Source organism: Pyxicephalus adspersus, chromosome 7 (assembly GCF_032062135.1).
Source record: "Pyxicephalus adspersus chromosome 7, UCB_Pads_2.0, whole genome shotgun sequence".
NCBI lineage: Eukaryota > Metazoa > Chordata > Amphibia > Anura > Pyxicephalidae > Pyxicephalus > Pyxicephalus adspersus.
The window spans coordinates 62,950,086-62,971,069 of NC_092864.1; the positions used below are offsets into that span (position 1 = coordinate 62,950,086).

Below are 20,984 nucleotides of genomic sequence, written 5' to 3' on the forward strand. Positions count from 1 at the left end.
CATTTATGCAAATCAGTGAGGCTTGAATACAGTGTACTTTAATGGTGCTATTATTTAAAATATTTTTCTGTTATCTCATACAGAAAGAGTTTGTTGACACTTTACATGAGGACACAATATTTTTCTGTTATCCCATACAGAAAGAGTTTGTTGACACTTTACATTAGGACACAGCAGCATCTAGTGGTGTGACCCAAGTATAAATCAAGATTACTTTTCTTTGGCTTTTTCAGATCAAAAAAATGTTGGTTTACACTTGACTAAATGGGGTATATTACTATACTAACAGATACCCCTCTATAATATAATAAGAATATAATCCTAAATAATGATTGTAAGCAAGTAAAGTCACAGCGATTAGTTTCATTTTTTACAAAGTCAGTTTTTCACATTGTGAACGAAACAGAAAATCGTTTTAGACTCCCCCACACTGCACAAGGTTCCTAAATTTGGCTAAAAAAAACTTTTTAGGGGTGTACTTATCAAGCAGTACATCTGACATTCACTGATATATTCCCTGGTAGAAAATCAAATACTGTTATAAAATCACATGGACCTGGAAAACTTTCCACCAGAAAAAAGTTTTAGTGAATTCATTGCTTTGTAAATTGACCCCATAGTTTCATTTTATTTAAAAAAACAAAATACTGTCATTGTTGAAAACTGTTGAAACTGTTGAATATACAAATGTCAGAAGTTATAAGTCTTTGTTTCTCACTTTTTTTTATTATTGTACTTGCAGTGGGAATTTGTCTCAGCGTTCAGACAGGTACAGAGATGGGGAAGTACAGCACCTGCCGACATTGCTGCAATGAGAGTTTTGCTAAAAGAAGGCACAGACCTCATCATGTCTATGAACATTTATTATGGTGGCTCCGAATCAGCTTGTTTGGTTGCAAAATGCGTCAGTGAAATGCTTGTTGGCAGGTATGTATGATTACGAACTGCGTTTAACATACATATCTGCTCCAGGACTCATTCACATGAAGTAATGAATTCTGTTCCATTTTCCAGCACAAATGACGTTCAAGGAATGAGAAATGTATTAAATACAGTAGGAGCTGTTCACACTGATTAGTTGCATGCTGAATTCAAGTGTGATGAGTAGTGTTTTACTATTACCCTCAATGGAGTATCCCCAAAAAATACCAGTCTGCATGTCTGCTTTGCTAGGCTGCTGATTTCTGTGAGGAAGGCCATTCATCCTAATGTGTATTAATGCATTTTACCCTGTAAATAAGCTCTTGAAAAGTAATAACTGGCTGTAATTTGGCTTTATATTTACTTTTAAAAGGTAGGCATCCACACATAACTGTTTACTAATAAGAAGTGTATTCAATATCCTCTTTGCTTTAAAAATTTAAATAATCTGCTACCCCTACTTCCCTCTGACTTCACACATTCAGTGCCCTCATATGGACATATGCACATTTTTGCTTGCTGTAAAGCATATGTTTCTCAGTGTATTTCTTCAATGTATCCATGTTACAGACGATGGGGTGAAACAATGCTGGATGAGGCTTGTAGATTATTCCTAGAAGAGACCCCTCTGCAAGAATCTGCCTTCTATGGCTTGGTAGATTATGAGCGAACACTGGCGATCAGCTTCCTCTTCCAATTCTACCTCCAGGTGTCAAAAGAATTGAAGAAGACTCTGAATTTTTCACACTATGATATACCTGTAAGTCACATTTTGTTCTTGCTGTGTGTTTAGAACAAAAGAGATTCCTTTACAGGTAGTCCCCGAGTTAAGGACATCTGACATACGGATGGCTCCTAGATATGAACATGGCTTCCCTGCTCGCTGTGTGCAAGACGGAGGCTGGATGGGGGGAGAGGTGGTTTGCATGACTTGCAGGGGAAATCTTTTACTAAACACAGCTGAGGTGGTGGGTGATCTTAGGGAGCCTCTTGTAACTCTTTAATGACCAAGACAAACTATGCAGTTGTTTATTTTTGCATATAAAAGCACAGCTTGCTTCGGAAGTTAATGAATGTCTAGGCTCCATACATTTTTTTTTTGCTTTGTTTGGGATTATCTCACAGTGAGGATTTTATACAGTAACTGACACAATGCTGCCTAATATTATGTTAAGACAAACATCTTTCCTAATTGCATTTATTAAAATAATGTACCTGTTCCGAGTTACATACAAATTCAACTTAAGAACAAACCTACAATCCCTATCTTGTATGTAACCCGGGGACTACCTGTACTTATCTACATTTTGCAGAAATATTTTCTTAATTATACTGTAGGTTTATGTAGACTGAAGTAAGAGATAGATTAAATTTGTTTGACACTGAACCTATTAGGGTACCATTTCAAGAAATGTATTGAAATTGTTTACAAAAGATAACTGAGAAGATCTATATCCTAAAGTCATGAAATATGTAACATAAGTTTAACATATCAATTATGTAACAAAATAAAACGTTACTCTAATTCTGGTCTTCAAAAGTTGAAAGTCACTGATGATTGACTGCTCTGTAGTGAGCACCTTTCAAACAAATCAGCAGTGATTGCAGATTTTATAATTCTGTCCTGATAGGCTGTTTTAACTCCATACTTAGACTAAACAGTAGTGTTTTACTATGCTGCCTGTTCTTGCTTATATTAACACATTCCAGGTAATGCATTTGCGTATGCAGGAAAAAAACACTTCATTCAGTTCCCCTCTATTAGTATTAAAGGATAATTACATGCAACAAAAGATAAAAGTAAAGTACCATCAAGAAGTTGCAAGCAATGCCTGCATAAATCTATAGCGTGCGATGTCTGCCTACTTTACAGCCTCTAGCACTATTGCGTGGGATGTGTAATATGTTGACCATGAATCTACATTAACAAGCCTGGGCAAACTTCACCCACCTTCAGCTTCAGCTTGTGCATGCTGCCTGACTATAAATATATATATATATATGCCCAATTCATGCATTAAGATGCAAAAGATGAATTACTTGCAAAAGAAATTGTTTTGTGGGTCAATCTATTTTTATTTGCCTTTCAAAAGGTAAATTTCAACAGTAAAGTCATAAGAATGAACAAAATGAAAATAGAGCAATTGTACATCCAAAAAGGCCCATAGTAAAAAGGAATGATTTTATATGTGCATGGCATCTAATGGTCTGGCTATGGCTGCTTTTTCATTTACAAATTTACAGGTCTATTTTTGCCTTTTTTTATTTATTCATGCGTTTGTGCAAGTGTCTATGTCTGTTCCTACATGAGTTGTTTTCAGTTTAATGTCAGTAGTATTAGATGACCCCTTTTAGGTTGGTAGTATGTGACACCAACCATGTGCTATCAGATCAAGATCAAGCAACTCTGATCAGATCAGATCAAGCAACTCTGTAGTATTTGTATGTTGTAATTAGAAAGTAGGGATTTTGTTGTGGTTGGTAATCAATGTAAACACGGATGCACTTAGCTGGGTTGGTCTTAATTATCCTTTTTGTGTGAAGCAGTCATTCCAGTTGAGCTTAGGGTTCCAGAACGGGGATGATCCACACTCTGTCACATGGCCATGTAGCTGGGAACCTCTCTGAAACCTCACTTAGAGCATCCCCCCTTTTTTGGACATCAAGGAGAATTTGAGCTTTGCACTGCACCCCAAGTACCAACCACAAAAAAACATAAACTTTTCTAGGTTTTTTGACTCGCTGCTCTATATTTGTACATTAGGGAGTTGGTCTTAATGAATATGTACATACAGTACTACAAGGAAATTCCCCTACCCTCCCTATTATTTTGTGCAGGACTTTGAATACTCAAATAGTTCCAGCAAGTCGGCGAGAGAGTTTCAGCAGAGAACATCCAATGGCTTCCTCACTAACAATGTAAGTCAAAAGTAAAAGTTTAAGTGAAAGGATTTATGTGGAATCTGTGGAAAGTAGAATCACAGTAGGGTTTATAATTGCCACCAAAATGACCACGTATTGAAGAAACATAAAGTGTAAACCATACTGTTACTTCCCTTTTCCCATTTACCCTTGATTTTTTTCTGACTATGAGAGTCAGTAGCAGGCCCAGACTCGTGAATTTGAAAGTTAGCAGAAGGACAGGTCTGTCTGGAAGTATAGGTAAACTAGTGTGAGCTACATCATCACATTTGTTCTAATTAGGCAAAATAGTTTACTATAGCCTGTGTTTTTTACTGGAGTTTTCAAACATGTTGTTATAAACTATTGTTGATAGAAATGTAGCTATGTTTTCTATGTAGAAAAATGTAAGCCAGTGATCTCTATGAGGTCCAGCCTGCCAATATGATATTCTGCTCACCCAAGTTTAACAGGCTGCAAAATTTGAATAAAGTGTGACACTTCCCACTATAGCAAAAGAAATAAAACATTGGTGGTAACTTTGCTTTAACTTTTGCTGCAGCTTGAACAAACCTCAACAGTCATTATGAATAGTGTCCTAAATTTTTTGCTCATGCTGAATTCATCATATATTGAGGGCAGTGTCCATTAAATCTAAGGTATGAACACTTATATACACTGATATTTTAAGGGAACTTGAATTCTGCTGTAATTTCTGTATGTCATTATCTTACAGTCATAAGCATTTTTATCATTTACATCCCATAGGCCGTACATATGAATCATGTATACGAAGATGAAGAGCCAGTAAACTTCCAGCCTCATGTTCTACAAACTATTACAGAAGAGGAATTCGATGAAAATACATCTATTGTGGATGGAGAACTATTTTTGGCATTAGTTACAAGCAACAGGCATCTTGCTAAAATCATGTAATTTTGTATAATATGTCTGCTATGTAAAATTTTAATACTTATTTGTTAATGTCCTAAAGGATAACAGAAACTTTGTACTAAAATCAAGCATAGCTAGCTATACATTATATCATGGTATTATTTACCTTTTTGCTGGTGCCATTCTGTGCTCCCCCGTCTATCTGCCTACTGTTTATCAATCTTTAATCATTTTAGGCTTTTTAGGAAAAGGCTTGACAAAACAAAGACTTTTAGTCACATGTATTTATTGTGTTGTCAGATCCATTAATACAGAAGATGCATTGAAAGTCCCAGGAGTCGCCGATGTGATAACTTCTGATGATGTTCCTGGAATAAGTAACACACATTTATTTGCAGGGAATGAGGTACCATTGGTAAAACTCTACCTATGCATTTCCACAGTATTATCTGACACATCCTTAATCTACAAATTGTCTTTCTGTGTTCTGTAGGTAACATACGTTGGTCAGGCCATATGTGCTGTGGTAGCAAACACGCAGGACCATGCTAATATAGGAGCTTCACGAGTAAGGGTAGAATATGAAGACCTGGAACCTGCTATACTTTCTATTCAGGTGACATGTTCTTCCAAAGTCATTTGTATGTTCATACCTGTGTTCTCTATACACACGTCAAGTACACCTTGTCAAGTAGTCAAGACAAAACTTTGTTTTGGGAAATGTCAAAATGAGTTTGAGGGGTTAGACACACTGCTTACACAGTGGTATTTCATACGTCAGTTTGGAAGAAATTCTCTGGGGTCAGACATTTATTAGACAACATTTTATATAAAACATTACAAACATAAATATATATATATATATTTATAAACTTGTACATCATAAACAATTTTAACAACCTAATTTTCCCTAACCTATAACACTCCTAAACACCCTGATAGGTTGCAGATCCGGTAAGGAACCCCCCAGCAAAATCCAACACACAGCACTAAAGACCAACGGATTGATACTTTCCCTGCCTCGGGTTCTGATATCAACCCTACACCAAACTACTCACTGTCCAACAGCTGCCACAAAACCTGCCTTCACCATAGATACCATCATACTGATGAGTCCTTTTACCAATATTCCACCATCAAGCAGACCCTGCCTTCCCCCGACCTCAACCCAACCAAAATTTACTAACAGAAAAAGCACCCTAAGTTCAGGGCTTTTCTTTGCAACAACACACACAATATAGTAAACCATGCATGCCACACCAGTGTGCATGCTTATGGGCCCTTACTGTCATTGACTCTTACTGGGCCCCTCTGGGCCTTAATTGTCAAAGGATGCACAACATGGCATCTACCATCCCAACCTTCTCACACAGATATCTTGATTTAGGACAGATTTACTCAAAATATAAAATTTGACCTTTAAATGCAAACATGGAGCACAATGTAAGTCCTTATTATGTCACTATTTATCAAGCTTCTGCTGTAGTGCACCAATACACCTCAATGTCTGTTGACAGATATTGAATCTTAGAACCCATGATTTATTGCAGGGCAGAAATTTCCAAACAGACACACTGCAACTCATTTGCTGTTTAGAAAATGACACACAGTCACCAGTCGAAGCTGCCTTAAAAATTTAAATGTGCTAAGGAAAGTAATTAAAGTGGCAGGTAGAGACTTGTGCACTAACATGCTAAAAGCATTTTCATGGGCTGCCTCTAAAATCACCAGGGTCATATTATAAACTAAAAACTGCCTGAAATATTTTGGGCAATGCAGGTGATTGCAGCCCACAGGTGTAAACTTACACCAACTAAAACAATAGGAAAGTTGTGCATGTGCTTTGCAGATATATTATATGGGTCCGAACTGAAATTCCATTTAACTGAATTTATGTATTTATGTATTTAATTTCACAGGTTGTATGTAAGAATGTATAAAAATTGCAAGGTATAAATACATATAAATGTTCACATTGCACATTGTTTTTAGGATTCCATTAAATACAATTCCTTCTATGAGCCACTTAGAAAATTGGATTTTGGAAATGTAGATGAAGCATTCAGCAGTGCGGATCATATTTTAGAAGGTAAATATCCATATCCATTCATATAATATATATATAGTATTTTTTATCAGTATCAGTATTTTATATCTATTTATATTTTACAAAACCTATAATCCAGACAGCCCAAAACATATACATTTTCTTTTCCACTTGTAAGCTTTCTTACTGCCAAAGTAAATTTTTGGATAAAGATTCCAAGTTCTATATATATCTTGTCCCTACTAATTATTATATTAGGCCTCCCGCAATACCCTATATTGAATATTAAATGTTTAACATATTAAGGGGTCCTATTTATATTGTTTCTTTGAAAGAGATGAATACATTTCTGGAGTGCTGCCTTTGTTTTTACTTTTCAAAGAACAGGTGAGGACTATATAGAAGGACAGAATGATCTTCTGCTATCCCAGACTGTGCGGGTTATACCTAGAATGGAAGAAAATGAAATAGAAGTGTTTGTATCAACCCAGGATCCAGCATTAATACAGGTGAAGTGTACTTTACTTATTACATGCTTAGTTGTGCAGCATGTTGGAAGAAGGTTTTATTGAAGAGCAAAAAGTAGAGAAAAGAAAGCTGGGGATTTTTAGGCAACACAACTTTGTATTTTATATTTCACACGATTAATCATATATAACCACAATGGTGAAATGTCGTCATTCCCATTAAATAAGCATAGGATATGTAGACCATTAGCTATACATGTCAGATACCTGACTAAATAAAGTCCCTTGTCCCGACGCGTTTGGCCGTGTGGCTTCCTCGGTATTGGCACAGGCTGATAATACTTGTTATCCGGCGTAGCTAGTAGTCTCGTTAGGGTCAGGATTATAAGTCCATAAGGATGAGGAGAGGTATAAAGATCTAGATAATTCAGGATATTGCAAAATAAATGTAGATCAGTAGCATGTATTATGAAAAGATGACAATAGGGGGCTGCGTGGGATCAGCCTTCCATTTGGTGAAGTATACGTATCAGCCTGCAGCATGTGTGTTGATGGAATGGCAGCAAGGGGGTAAGTAAGATCGGCTCCCTGTCTTGTGAGGGCGGGGAGTTGTCGTCTCTCCATCACCCACCAACTTTGTTGAAGAACCCATTATTAGTTTTTGGGTTTTCTGTGATCATGAGGTTTGGACTCTACTGGGAGCCATTGCTGAGCGAGGCAACTACTTGTTTTATTTTACAGTATTGTTGAGGAAAATAGATTTAGAAAATATTAACTGTATATATACAGAACTATATGTACTTTTCCTAAATATATTTTGAGCATTAGTATGTGTACGTGTAAATTGCTGCCCGTTAATTGATCCTGGAGGTTACTTGGTGCAAATTAAGCTGAGTTTAAACATCCAGTCATGTCTAGAAAATATAAAAAATGCAATAAATGAAATAAAAGCATAACTCTATGGTATACATTGGACACTTGTAATTTGAATATTACCCCGTCTTATGTTAAAGTAAACAGTTCATATGAGAAATATGAGGGCTATCATTGCCATCACTGTATGTTCTAATGTACATGTGGTCTGGGTTTGTGACTGAAAGTATTGAAACCAGAAGATCAGAATAAGATCTGAGCAACTAGCATAAGCAAAAAGGTCATCAATTTCAGCCTCAACTCTATTTACTTCAAGTATGTATGAGTCTTCGGGATATATTTATAAAGCAATGATTCTGGCATTGACTTCTTGTTCTTTAGGGGTAAATTTTGCAGGTCCATGTGTTTTCAATGGCATTTATTGATTTTACCCCCAGAGAATATTTGATGAATGTCAGATTCACTGTTTTATAAATGGACCCCAGGTAAGTGTGTTATTTTGGAAAGGAAATTTACTATTTATGTCTAAGGAAGTAGTAAGGAGGTTCATGGCTTACATTTTTGGATTCTTTGGGCAGGCTGCAGTGGCATCTGCTTTAAACATCCCCTCTGATTACATCTTTTGTTGTGTGGAGAAGAGGCAGTACATGGAGCTCTCACATACGGCCTCTCAAGCTGCTATCACTGCTGTGGCGGCCCACAAGTAAGTAAATCAGATAATGTATCACATGTGCATATTGTGTAGATGATATATACTTCTCTATATTACACATAAATAGAAACATTTTCAATAACTGTTGAACTAACTAAACTAACTTGTGCAAATTGAGTATATGATAAAAGATGTGTAAGTAGAGTTTGTCTTCAGAGAAAAAATGTACATTAAATCGATCAGTACATGCAGAGGGACCATAAGTAGTACATTTCTAGGTTTAAGTCTCCCTTTGGGCCAATGAGATCATCCATCACGTGAAACAAACTTGTTGGTACACAAATCATTTTTAAAGACTCCAATACTACAGATCAGACATACTATGGTGCCTCTTCATACTTTTAGAAGTATTCTCCTGCAGCCTGGATACCCTATATACTGGAATTATATAAATGGTGGGTTTTGGCTCTTTTTTAGAGTGTCAAGATGTGGTCCACCACTGCCACATATTCCTATTGTCCAGTAAGGCCATCCTTCATAGTCCAGTAGGTGAATGCAGGTGAGAAGGGTTTGGCTTAGTGAGTGAAACTACCAGGAAGTGTCAGAATGTTTCAGTCACAGCAGCTGAACAAGAAATTGGAAGACAGACCCAGTAGGGGGCAAATTGGGCCATTCATGCTTACCAAACATGTAGGCGAGAACATCCTTTGTAAATTCAGCCAATGAGACAGAATATTTGGGACCTGCAAGACCAACCCTGATTTCTCTTGCAGCCCTTTACTAGTTGTATGTGTTCTTAGATGGAGTCCTGTGTTCCTGGATAGAGAAACTCTGTCCAGGAACACATACTACAGGGCGGCAACAGCAATCAGGGGAGCAGCTCCGCTCCTCTGATTGCTGTTGCAGTCCTGTACTATGTGTTCCTGGATAGAGTTTCTCTATCAAGCAACACAGTGTAAGTCTCGCTGGCTGCTCATGAATGAAAGCAACGTGGGAAAAATCCTCTGAATTTTCCCACGGCCGCGTTTATTTATAAACACAAGCCACATGACTCACTCTGAGAGGAGGGGTATCGCGGCTGCAATTATGAATGGAGCCGTGAAAATCTGTAGTGCCCAGTGATAGCTCACTGACAGGAGGATTCCCACAGCTTTGATGGGTGATAATCCTCCTATAGTGATTTCTCATGGTTTCGCAAAATTTCGGCATTTGGCAGAGGCATTCTCGCTCATCCCTAAGCCCCAGTGGAGAGCTACACGTTAGGTATGATGGCAAAGAACTGTGTTAGTGCCAGTCCGCCGTATGACTAAAAGAAGCAGTATATTCTGTTGGTAGTCACTCTGGGCAACTATTGCTACACCGTCATTATTCCCTACCAGTGGTCACACTGGGGCATCTGATGGAGGGGCTTCCAACCTGCTGTAGGTTTTCAAAGCTTAGTTTACCCTGTGTGTCTGTGGAATAGGAACAGGGGCCATCAATATCCCAACTGGAACCAGGACTCTTCAGAGGGGCAGTAAGGTATTGGTGGATTCACTTTTACTTCTGTGCTGCCAGAAAAATGTAATTCATTTGCCTATCTGGGCTCCATTGGGAGGAGCCATGTAAAAAATGCAGAGTTCAGCAAAACATTCCTTCTGCACACAAGCCATTAACAGGCTTGTTGGTTGTTTACAGATATATAATCTTCAGGTATTATTTGACCTACATTCTGTTTGGTTGTTATGCCTGAGTTCAGTGAATCATCACCAGGGCAGCTTAACTTGTCTTTTATGGCGCAACACAGTAATTATTATCTTCACAGCAGGAAGCTGTGCACAGAAAGACTATGCAAGACTGAACAAAAAAGGCAAATTATTGTCGACTCATACAGCCCATCATACAAAATAACATATGTAAAAGATATCCGCTGTATTGTATAAAACAAAACAAAAAAAATATCATGTAACCTTGATGCCCTCGGCATCATATGACATTCTGGGAAACAGAATAACCTTTTGGTTTCCTTGCAGACCTTTATTCTTAACAGCAAGAACAAAAGCTGTATAACATAGACCAGTGGCTCCAGGGAGAATGTTAACCCTGCCTCAACTGCACTTAGTGAAAATGTGAAAAAGAAAATGTTTTCCCTGCAGTTGCTAACCTCACTTATAGAATTTCTTGCTGGTCATTTTAAATCCCAAAGGTTATGGTGGCAAATCCTTTTTGTTTCTCATCTCATAAGTTAAAGCTCTGATGAAGATGAACTGATTACCGAAACGCATTGGTTGTTTTATGCTTCGTTAAAATGATTGAACAATTATAATCTATGCAGGATTTTTTCTATGCCAGGTAGTAAGACTGGAAGTAAAGTTGCTTTAAAATTAGAAAAAAATTAAACCCATTTGTTTAATGAGAATGAAATAGACCGTATAACTATTTGCTTACCCAGTTTACTGCGTGACAAACTTGTTAGTTCAAATGTTTGTGCTGATGAATGCTACCACTTAGTACAGGAAATGAGGGGGATATAACACAGGCGGCAGTGATTTTTATAGTGGGCTAGGTTGTTTTTTAATATTTCCTAATTACTTATACTAGGATGGACAATAAGCAAGTGGAACTGTGCCCACTAGGGACAAAGATTACCACTTTAACACTTGCCCAGTATCAACAAAAGTAAAACAAAGTATTGAGTAGACTGTTACTCTAACACTAGCCTGATCAATTAAATAATATTGTTTCTACATGATATTGTAAAACCACTTAGTTTTGTTGTTTTGATTTGATGTGTGTAATAAAGTGTTGGTTGAAACAAAGTTGTATACTGTAAATTAGTCATCCAACACTGTCAGGGCACAGCAGGCTCCTCTGGATGACTGCATTTTCAATCCGTTACTAATGTGACAATGTGTATGAACTCTGATATAGGGTTACTTCCTAAGTCTTTGTCCAAACCTTCCTAAGCCTCACTACTGGCCACGTTATAGTAAGTGGATGTCCATTACAGTAATCATTTTGCTTTAACGTGTGTATCTTACATGCACTTTATTATACTAAGATTATGGTGCCCATAAATTTATTAAACAAGATTATATTGTGGGCTTGGCCACCTAACAGTTTATAGTTGGAATAGAGATCCATGTAGGCTGCCAAGATCTTTACTAATATGCCTATTACTGACTCAATATAATTTTCTAGGTGATATATTGTGCAGTATACAGTTTCCCACAATATACCCAGGTATGATATTTTAGAATTCCTCTAATACATATTAAATTTATTGAAGTATAGTTTTTTTTAATTATAAACAGAAAGCAATATCATTTTATTAGGAAACATCTTAGGAGACCTCTTCCATGCTTTCTTGGCCCGTCCTCAGATTGAGAAATTCAGATTTTATTAGTGCAATAATACAATGCACATCTCTTTAATTAGTTACCTTTCACACTATTTGGTATGTCTGATTACTCTAAAGCTAGAATCCTAAAAGTCTGGTGTCCAAAAAGGCAAAATTACCCTAATGTACTCTAAACCCTTATTCTTTCCTGGTATCTTTGCATCTTGTGCTCCACATGGAATGTATGAAAACCTCAAAACAACCCAGATTCTTTAAAACTTTAAGATTCTTTGAAACTTAGGACTCATTTATTCAAACACTACCACAACTAAACAACCAAAAGATTTAGAATTAGCATTAGAAGCTGCAGCTGATATCTTGGGCCGGAGAGGATACACTTTCATCAATTAAACTGGGTGATCCAATAAGCCAGGAATGGATCTGGTCTAGGATTTAAAACATTTGCTAACAAATAGCAAATTACTTTCAAATAATCCATTCCAGGTTTGCTGAATCATCCAGCTTCTCTGATGAAAGTGTTTCTCCAGCCTTGGAGAGCATTAGTAAATCAGGCCCTATGAACCAACTGCTGCCTGATTGACTACACAGATCATCCAGCCCCCTCCTCCCCATATGTACTGTCTTGATCCACCCTTTCAGTTGTTTGCATTCTTTCCTGCCATGTCATTTAATCTCAGATTCATGTGTGTATTCTCTGTGGGTACAGGAAGGTCTGAATGCTAATGCAGTCCTTCAAAGAATGCCTACGTGCTAATACAATGGGNCAGGAATGGATCTGGTCTAGGATTTAAAACATTTGCTAACAAATAGCAAATTACTTTCAAATAATCCATTCCAGGTTTGCTGAATCATCCAGCTTCTCTGATGAAAGTGTTTCTCCAGCCTTGGAGAGCATTAGTAAATCAGGCCCTATGAACCAACTGCTGCCTGATTGACTACACAGATCATCCAGCCCCCTCCTACCCATATGTGCTGTCTTGATCCACCCTTTCAGTTGTTTGCATTCTTTCCTGCCATGTCATTTAATCTCAGATTCATGTGTGTATTCTCTGTGGGTACAGGAAGGTCTGAATGCTAATGCAGTCCTTCAAAGAATGCCTACGTGCTAATACAATGGGTCTGATTTTTTGAAGAACTTCAAGACTGGAGAAAATAGACTATCATGGTAAAAACATGGGTAATCCAACAAACCTGGAATGGATTTCTTAAAAAAGGTTTTCCATCCTGCACCAGATCCATTCCAGGTTTGCATAATCACCCAAGTTCACCTATGACAGTCTATTTTCTCCAGTCATGGGAGCTTTGATAAATCAGGTCCAGTGTATAAGAGGCAGTGATGTGAATTGGGAAATCCCCTGTCCTTGCTAAAGTTTACTCTTCTGCTATTATGGTAATCGTTTCACACAGACTGCTACAAAACGTACACTCAACAGTGTCACAAAGCAGTTAGATGAATCATGGTAGTTAAGGGTTTGGTATTCCTGCAGCAACAGAGTCCCTGCATAGGCACAAGAAATTTTAAAAAATTGGGATGTCAGCAGTGGCAGAGAACTGATAACATAGCTTAGTTTTTTTTTCAGTGCTGCAACAGGAATGAGGGTCGGCCACTTATTGGTCACAAAAACTGACAGAGACTTTGAGTTCCTTCTCCTGGTTCTCAATATTATATCTTTTGCTGCCCCTAGAATAAATATTACATAGTTTTTATATAGCGCCATCATATTACGCAGCGCTGTACAAAGTCCATGGTCATGTCCCTAGCTGTCCCTCAAAGGAGCTCCCAATCTAAAGTCCCTACCATAGTCATATGTCATCTAAAGTCAATTAACCTGTTTTTTGGGATGTGGGAGGACACCGGAGCACCCGAAGGAAACCCACGCAGACACGGGGAATACCTGCAATCTCCATGCAGATAGTGTCCTGGCTGGGATTCAAACCTGAGAGCTAGTGCTGCAAAGGCCTGGTTGCTAACCACTGAGCCACCGTGCTACATCCTGTCACATGGCTAAGAGAGACTACTCAGTACAGGGCCCAAGTCAAGTACCAAGGGGCAACGCCTAGGGGAAGAGAGAGACATTTCGGGTACAATGTTCTGCAAATCACCATGATCTGTCTGTGTCCTCCTGTCCTGACCACTCCCATGTGCCCCAATTTTGTTTCATGGGAACAGGGAACATAAGTAAAATCCCACAACAAAGTCTCTGAAAATGAAAGAGTAATGTTTGCTATTTCTCATTCAACTGGGCTTTTTCTTGCCTTTCAATGTTGAAGACGTTTCACAGAATACTCATGCTGTTTCTTCTGTTCAGTTTTATTGTTCAACCTAAAATTAAATTGACTTAAATACATTGCTTTTTTTATTTGGATTTATTTATTTTTCAGAACTGAACAAGCTGTTACCTCTGTTATCCAACATAGGGAAAAATCACTGATTTTAAGACATCAACCTCCATTCTTTGGAAAATACAAGGTGAGTTCTGTAATATAGATTTCATCACTTTTAAAGTCACGTTATAATGCTGACTGTATCACTACACTTTTACAACATCTTTCTGCTTATAACTCCACCCCTATCACCCCTGGTAATTTGACCACAATTTTTAAGATACAGTCCTATATTTTTGAGATTAGCACATGGATTTTGACAGTTTAAACAATTTAAAGCATATAAACACACAATTAGAATGAACTATGGTTTGGTAAATTCCTTTACAATTAAATTAAAGTGGGGTGGCCAGCACCCCAGGATGCAGGAGTGTCAGAGGTAGAGGCGCGGACCCCACTGACAGGAGTGGCACTTTTAATTGTGGTATTGGTGCTGACCACTTTAATTGCTTTACCCAGAATTCTCAGGGATTTTGGACAAGCCCAGAAGTGATAAATGCTGAGGAGTACAGGGGGGGGGAGGCCAGTGTGACCCGATCTGATGAGGTAGCAGTAGCTGAGCATGTGAGCTGCAGCCAGATTATGTGGTCCCCTGCAGTTGATGCGTTGTTCGGGCAGCTGTGGGCCAGAATAGCACAAGTTGTTCCTGAAAGACTCAGCTACTGTGATCAGGTGTATTCTGTCAGCTGTCACTGGCCTGGAGTTCCAGTGGGGTGGCCAATTACCCACTGTGCAAGCGTTTGTGCAATCCACCATGTGCATCCAATTGTGGAAGACAAATCATGAGGAGCTTGCAGACTTCTAAAACTCTTATACAACTAGGTGACATTTGCTTTTTGAGTGCAGTTTGCCAATTGTTTCAGGCAAACCTTAGACGCCACCTAGTGTCCATTGTTGGAAACTGTTATCCCCTTTGTATTTTACATTTCCCTACTGCATTCACCTTGTTTGTAACATCCAATACCTCAGAACCTGTAACCATAAGTTTATTTTTTATTGCAAAATATTCAGTAAAGTGCATTTTATATTTTCTCTGTTTGATTGTACCTTGCCTTTACACTTTCATCATGCAATGTGCCTGATTTATTAAGACTCCCCAAGGCTGGGGAGGATACACTTTCATCAGTAGAGCTGGGTGATCCAGCAAGCCTGGAATGGATTTCTTCAAAGTTATTTGCTATTTGTTTTTTGCAAATGTTTTGAATCCTGGACCAAATCCATTCCAGGTGGATCACCCAGCTTCACTGATGAAAGTGTATCCTCTCCAGCTTTGAAGAACTTAAATCAGGCCCAATTAGTCAATATATTTCTTGTTCCACAGCTTGTCCTCTACATTTTGAACAGAATATGATATAAGAACAATATGTGGAATAACATTGTTGTGTTTACATCTTGCCATCTTGTTATCTTTACCGCAGGTTGGGTATATGGATGATGGGAGAATTGTAGCATTGGATGTGACATATTACTGCAATGCTGGCCACCGGCCCGATGAATCCTTTAAGGTAAAGAATAATATATATATAATCAACTAGAAAGTGTTACTTTATGTTTTATGTTTGGTTTTCATTTACATTCATTTTGTAATTTTATTTAGGTGCTGACCATGTCTTTACTGAGTGCACAAAATGCATATAACATTCCCAATAGTAGATGCACTGTTGTACCATGCAAAACAAATCTCCCATCTAAAAAGTTTTACTCTGGATATGGATTTGCACTTTCAGCAATGCTGTCAGAGATTTGGATGGATACAGTAGCAGACAGATGTGGGGTGCCACATGAAAAGGTAACTAAACTGCCACTTTTAGGGATTAGCACATTTTTTTTTCATTTAACTAACAGTTCTTCTCAAGTAGTATATAGTATAAAAGCCACAGTGCATGAGTGTTATTAATTCCATTTTACTTTAGAATTTCAGTGAAAAAATTATTCTTGCTAATGTTAAATGATAATTTTGAGTAGGGGTAGAGGAGTAGGCAGCTATACTTATACTTACCTTATTACTTGCTATACTATACCTTATTACTTGCTTTCTGCTATTTGATGTTTCACATGGTGGGCAATCTTTTGGTGTCCTCATAAACAATATACAGTATGAATGTAGGTTGTGAGTTTTACACTGTCTTGTCAAATAAATTGTGCTTGTGATCTGGGGATGCCAGGATTGCCAGCAATGCCAGGATTCATAGGACTCAAATTGTGAAAGAGTGATTCAGGGGTCATGAGACATCATTTTCACATATGGATTGGTTGAGATCCCCATTGAGAATCTTTTGTGTTGAAGAAGACTTTATGCACCTGTACATTTCTGCAAAAGCCACCTGCCTGATACTTTATTTTATAAGGTGGAATTTTAGTTCCTCTATATTAGGACCTAGTTGCAATCATTTTTTTGTGTTAACAAAATTTTGCAAATTAGAAAAGTTGATTTTTAGTAGGTGTCTTTTTCATAAATACTATTTTATTTAAAAATTTTACCATTCATATTCATCATGTGATCATGGTTAGGTGCAATCTAATATGTACATTCCAGGTACGTCATCTCAATCTGCATAAAGAGCATAGTAAGACGCCATTTAAAGAAGAGTTTGATGCAAGTAGTTTATTAGATTGCTGGGATGAATGCTTGAAGAAGTCATCTTACCATCAGAGAAGAGCCGCAGCAGCAGAAAGTAACAAAGAATATTCATGGAAGAAAAGAGGCTTCTCCATTATTCCTGTCATGTTCCCTGCTGGAGTCATTGCTGACTTCCTTAATCAGGTTTGTAGACTTTCAAAACTGAAGAGCTTGTTTTTGAAAACCTGTAACAAGTAACTGTATAAAGGATGCGGCCCTTGGCACAGCAACCAATACAGCTACCCTGGGACTCCGCAGTATGGTGGGAACCATGTGGTCTGTACCTACAAAAAAACTGACCCTTCATAGATTTCTTTAGGAAATCCTTTTATGTGGCACCCCAGGACAGGCAGAAGAGTTGATAAGACCCAAGACAGAACATGCAGAACTATGCATCAATCCTCAATCCCTTCCTACATCAATCCTCAATCCCTTCCTACACTCTGTGTTTAATTTATGATTTACTGTACAATTATTAAGAAAATGTACACTCACTTTTTATTGGATTTTCCTGAAAGTCACACATAGGACTAATATTACCTGTAGACCTATAGGAACAACGTACAATGGCTTGTTCTTTGTCTGGGCCATCTCGGTAGAACAGAGCTTTGTTTCTCCATATCATGTATCAAATTCTTCAGTTGCTTTTCATCTGATGAACTGACTACTGGGCAAATATTAATGAAATGAGTTGGAGAAAACACAGGTCACCAGAATGAATGAGTGGGAAGATCCTTGTACTGCACATCGTTCTAGTGAGACTCTTAGACGAACTAGAAGCATTGTAGCGACTACACAAAATCTCACTCAAAGTCTCTTGAGTAGCAATCTTTAAAGATTTTCTGCAAACAATCTTATATTTTACTTAAAAGAATTCATTATTAGCAGGCTATAGGAATCTTTTCAGTAGCGTTTGGGAGAAATTTCACATATTTACATATGCCTATTTTTCACTGACTTTATATATTTGCTTACACTTAGAACAATCTCTCTTGCCCAGTGACAGCCAAACTGTTTCAGACATGAGAAACATTTGGTATTTTCCAGTGCAGGTTGGTAGGTAACAGGCTGTTATTTGTACAAGCCGTATATTTTTACATCTGAAAAGTTGACAAGTGAAACCTTCTATATATATATATGATTGAATTGACTAATTAATAAATCAACTAATAATTAACACATTTTACACAACTTTGTATGTCAGGAGCTAAAGATATTCCTGATTCGAAATACATGAATGTAAATGTGTACTCACATAGTAGGACAGCTATTTATTATAACTAATAACTCTTTCCTTTTTAAGGCATCTGTACTAGTTCATATAGGTGTAGATGGATGGGTGCTGGTGACACCCACTGGAAGTGAGTTGGCACAAGAGACACTGACCAAAATGATGCAGGTGAGTTTTTGAGAAATCATAGAAATTATTTGATGGCTTTGCTTGGAACAAAACCTCCTTGTCCAACCTTCCCCCATTAGATCAGAAAGGTTCACTGTACTAGTACAGACCTTGGTTGCACTAAACTAAATTCTATAGCCAAAACACCAGCAATATCATGTGAATAAGTCCCACAGCCACCTTTCCTAAGGAACAATGGCAGTCTAAGCCCACCTTGATACATTTACCCGGGATGATCACACATGAAGATGTGAGCATTGAACTGAACAGTCATTTGTGTGTGATTTTGCATAACAAAATGTACATGAAGCAAGGAGAAAACAATATATTTACAATGAAATGTCAGAATAGTTTACTTTACATTCAAAGGGAATGCTCTGTACCCATACAGTGACAACTTAGCAAATTATTTTTCTATAACCACCATTCCATGCCAGCCATCAAGTCACACTAAATGTATTGTGCATTGCAGCACAATAATGCACATATTGTTTTACTCAGCTATGTGTAAAAATATATTGGAGAGAAGAGATTATGAATGACTTTTTTTTTTTTATCTTTCTAGGTTGTGAGTAGAGAGTTCCGAATCCCAATATCTTACATCCACATTGGTGAAACCAGCACAGCTTTTGCAACAGAAAAAGATGTCAAACTGTCATCTTATGATGCTCAAGTTCACCTAATGGCTGTACAGGTAGTAATAATACTATATTTACATAACTATATATATAAATATATATATATATATATATATATAAATATATATATATATATATATAACAAAATATTAAAAATGTAAAAATATAACAAAACTTTTAGTACATAATTTATTTAAAAGTATAACTAAAAACAACTATAGGTTAGTGGTGGCCAGATAGATTTGAATGAAGTCAATTCCTATTTGGATTTGAGTTATTCTGACCTCTGATTGAAACTCCCAAATTTGGGCACTTTTTCCCACAGGTGGGATATCAAAACTCAGAATTTAAATTCATGTGGTCACAGTCGGGATCATCCAATGCAAGGCCTCCACACTGGCATACCTGTCTCCATTTTTGGCCATGTGGTTGCTTTTGGAAGAACCACATTGTGAGCATAGCAGCAACCGTGTGCAAATGTGTTACCTTTAGTTCAGTTTGCCTCTCCCAGGTGCACAGAAGCAGTTTGCTATGCGTCCGAGAATAGCCAACTATGTGATGGGACACCGCAGGTATGTAAGAGGCCTAATAAAAGCACATTCCTAGTGTAACTAGGAATGATCAGGACAAAAACTGATTGGCCATGACTGATTGGAGCCCATGAACCAGAACAAGAATATTTTTTTTAGGTATTCTGGAAGATTCCTTAATTGGACGACACCAACACAAATATAACAAAGAAAAAAAAAAAAAAAGAAAAACAAACGCCATGCAAAAAGAGTCTAGTAACACCTAATATTTTCATTTTAAATATTCACTACACCATATTTATGTTTTTTATGGGAAGAAAGCAGAGGGGTCTTTAATACATAGAAAAATAACTAGTTGCCTGGCCTGGATTGTGAATATTGAAATATGGGAAAAGGGGTATAAGAAAAGACAGGCTTTTAGTAGGCGTAAATATAAAACAATTTTTTTAGATTTATTCTTAATTTGAATAGTGACCCTGTTACTAACATACACCTTCTATGCTAGTGGTGATACACAACATACAATAAAGAAATTGTCTGATGCAAAATCATCATAATATCATGTTAACAATCTTGCATCAATATTGCTCTTATGAGAATCTCAATTGGATGTTAAAAATTATAATTATAAATAATATCAATATATAGTGCAATAAAACAGTTACATTGAGAGATATACATTTATTAGTATAGTGTTGTGTAAAAAGTTTAGATAAATAGAACAGGCACCCGATGCCTCCTAATGCTTAGGAATACATTGAGGAAAAAAACAAGATGGAGGTTTGGACGTGCTGATTAAAGATAGAAATATGTGAGATATGCAGAATGTTAGCCAGTGATTAATATGTAACTAGTACTGAATAGTATTGATTTGTTTTATATGTGATGGAGTCTTACTTCAATCTCCCGCTGTGGTCATAAAGCAAAGTAGTTTGGTGCTGGACTGACGTTGCCGACAAGGTAATTGATTATAGTTGTTCAGAGATCCTAAATTGAGTATAGTTGAACAGAAGTGTCACAGATTCTCACCAGTCCAGGTCACCTGTGCCTCCTTCTTGCTCACCTTCCTTGCAGTCCCCTGCTGCCAGCACCATCTCTGCCTCTGGATCCAACACTCTGTTTACTTCCTGCTCCATGTCAGGTGATTTGCTGTCAGCTGTTCCCTTGTCTCAGAGAACCAGAGTATTCCACAGACGCGCTCCCTCTGCTGGCCAATATCTAAATAACACCTGAGACCATCCCAGCAACAGCACTCCCTCTGCTGGCGGGATTGATGTCTGCGGTTTACTTGATCCACGCCCTTCATAAGGAAGTGAC

The 20,984-nt window shown here is 37.5% G+C and overlaps 1 protein-coding gene and 1 long non-coding RNA gene across 2 annotated transcripts in view; one reads left to right on the top strand and one right to left on the bottom strand.

Moving 5' to 3' along the window:
* The window catches only part of LOC140335787 (aldehyde oxidase 2-like), a 53,150-nt gene that overhangs the window by 20,370 nt on the left and 11,796 nt on the right, over positions 1-20,984 (top strand). The window contains exons 7-21 of the mRNA XM_072418723.1: positions 743-927; positions 1,492-1,681; positions 3,760-3,840; positions 4,591-4,754; positions 5,017-5,122; positions 5,210-5,332; positions 6,709-6,805; positions 7,151-7,272; positions 8,682-8,806; positions 14,478-14,565; positions 15,899-15,985; positions 16,078-16,269; positions 17,017-17,244; positions 18,404-18,499; positions 19,065-19,193. Of these exons, the coding sequence (XP_072274824.1) occupies positions 743-927; positions 1,492-1,681; positions 3,760-3,840; positions 4,591-4,754; positions 5,017-5,122; positions 5,210-5,332; positions 6,709-6,805; positions 7,151-7,272; positions 8,682-8,806; positions 14,478-14,565; positions 15,899-15,985; positions 16,078-16,269; positions 17,017-17,244; positions 18,404-18,499; positions 19,065-19,193 (2,013 nt within the window). The remainder of the gene's footprint in view (positions 1-742; positions 928-1,491; positions 1,682-3,759; positions 3,841-4,590; positions 4,755-5,016; positions 5,123-5,209; positions 5,333-6,708; positions 6,806-7,150; positions 7,273-8,681; positions 8,807-14,477; positions 14,566-15,898; positions 15,986-16,077; positions 16,270-17,016; positions 17,245-18,403; positions 18,500-19,064; positions 19,194-20,984) is intronic.
* On the bottom strand, positions 4,983-20,792 carry LOC140335788 (uncharacterized). Its single transcript, XR_011921758.1, has 2 exons — positions 20,565-20,792; positions 4,983-5,084 (listed from the first exon to the last, which is right to left on the bottom strand). It is a non-coding gene; the product is annotated as an uncharacterized lncRNA (long non-coding RNA).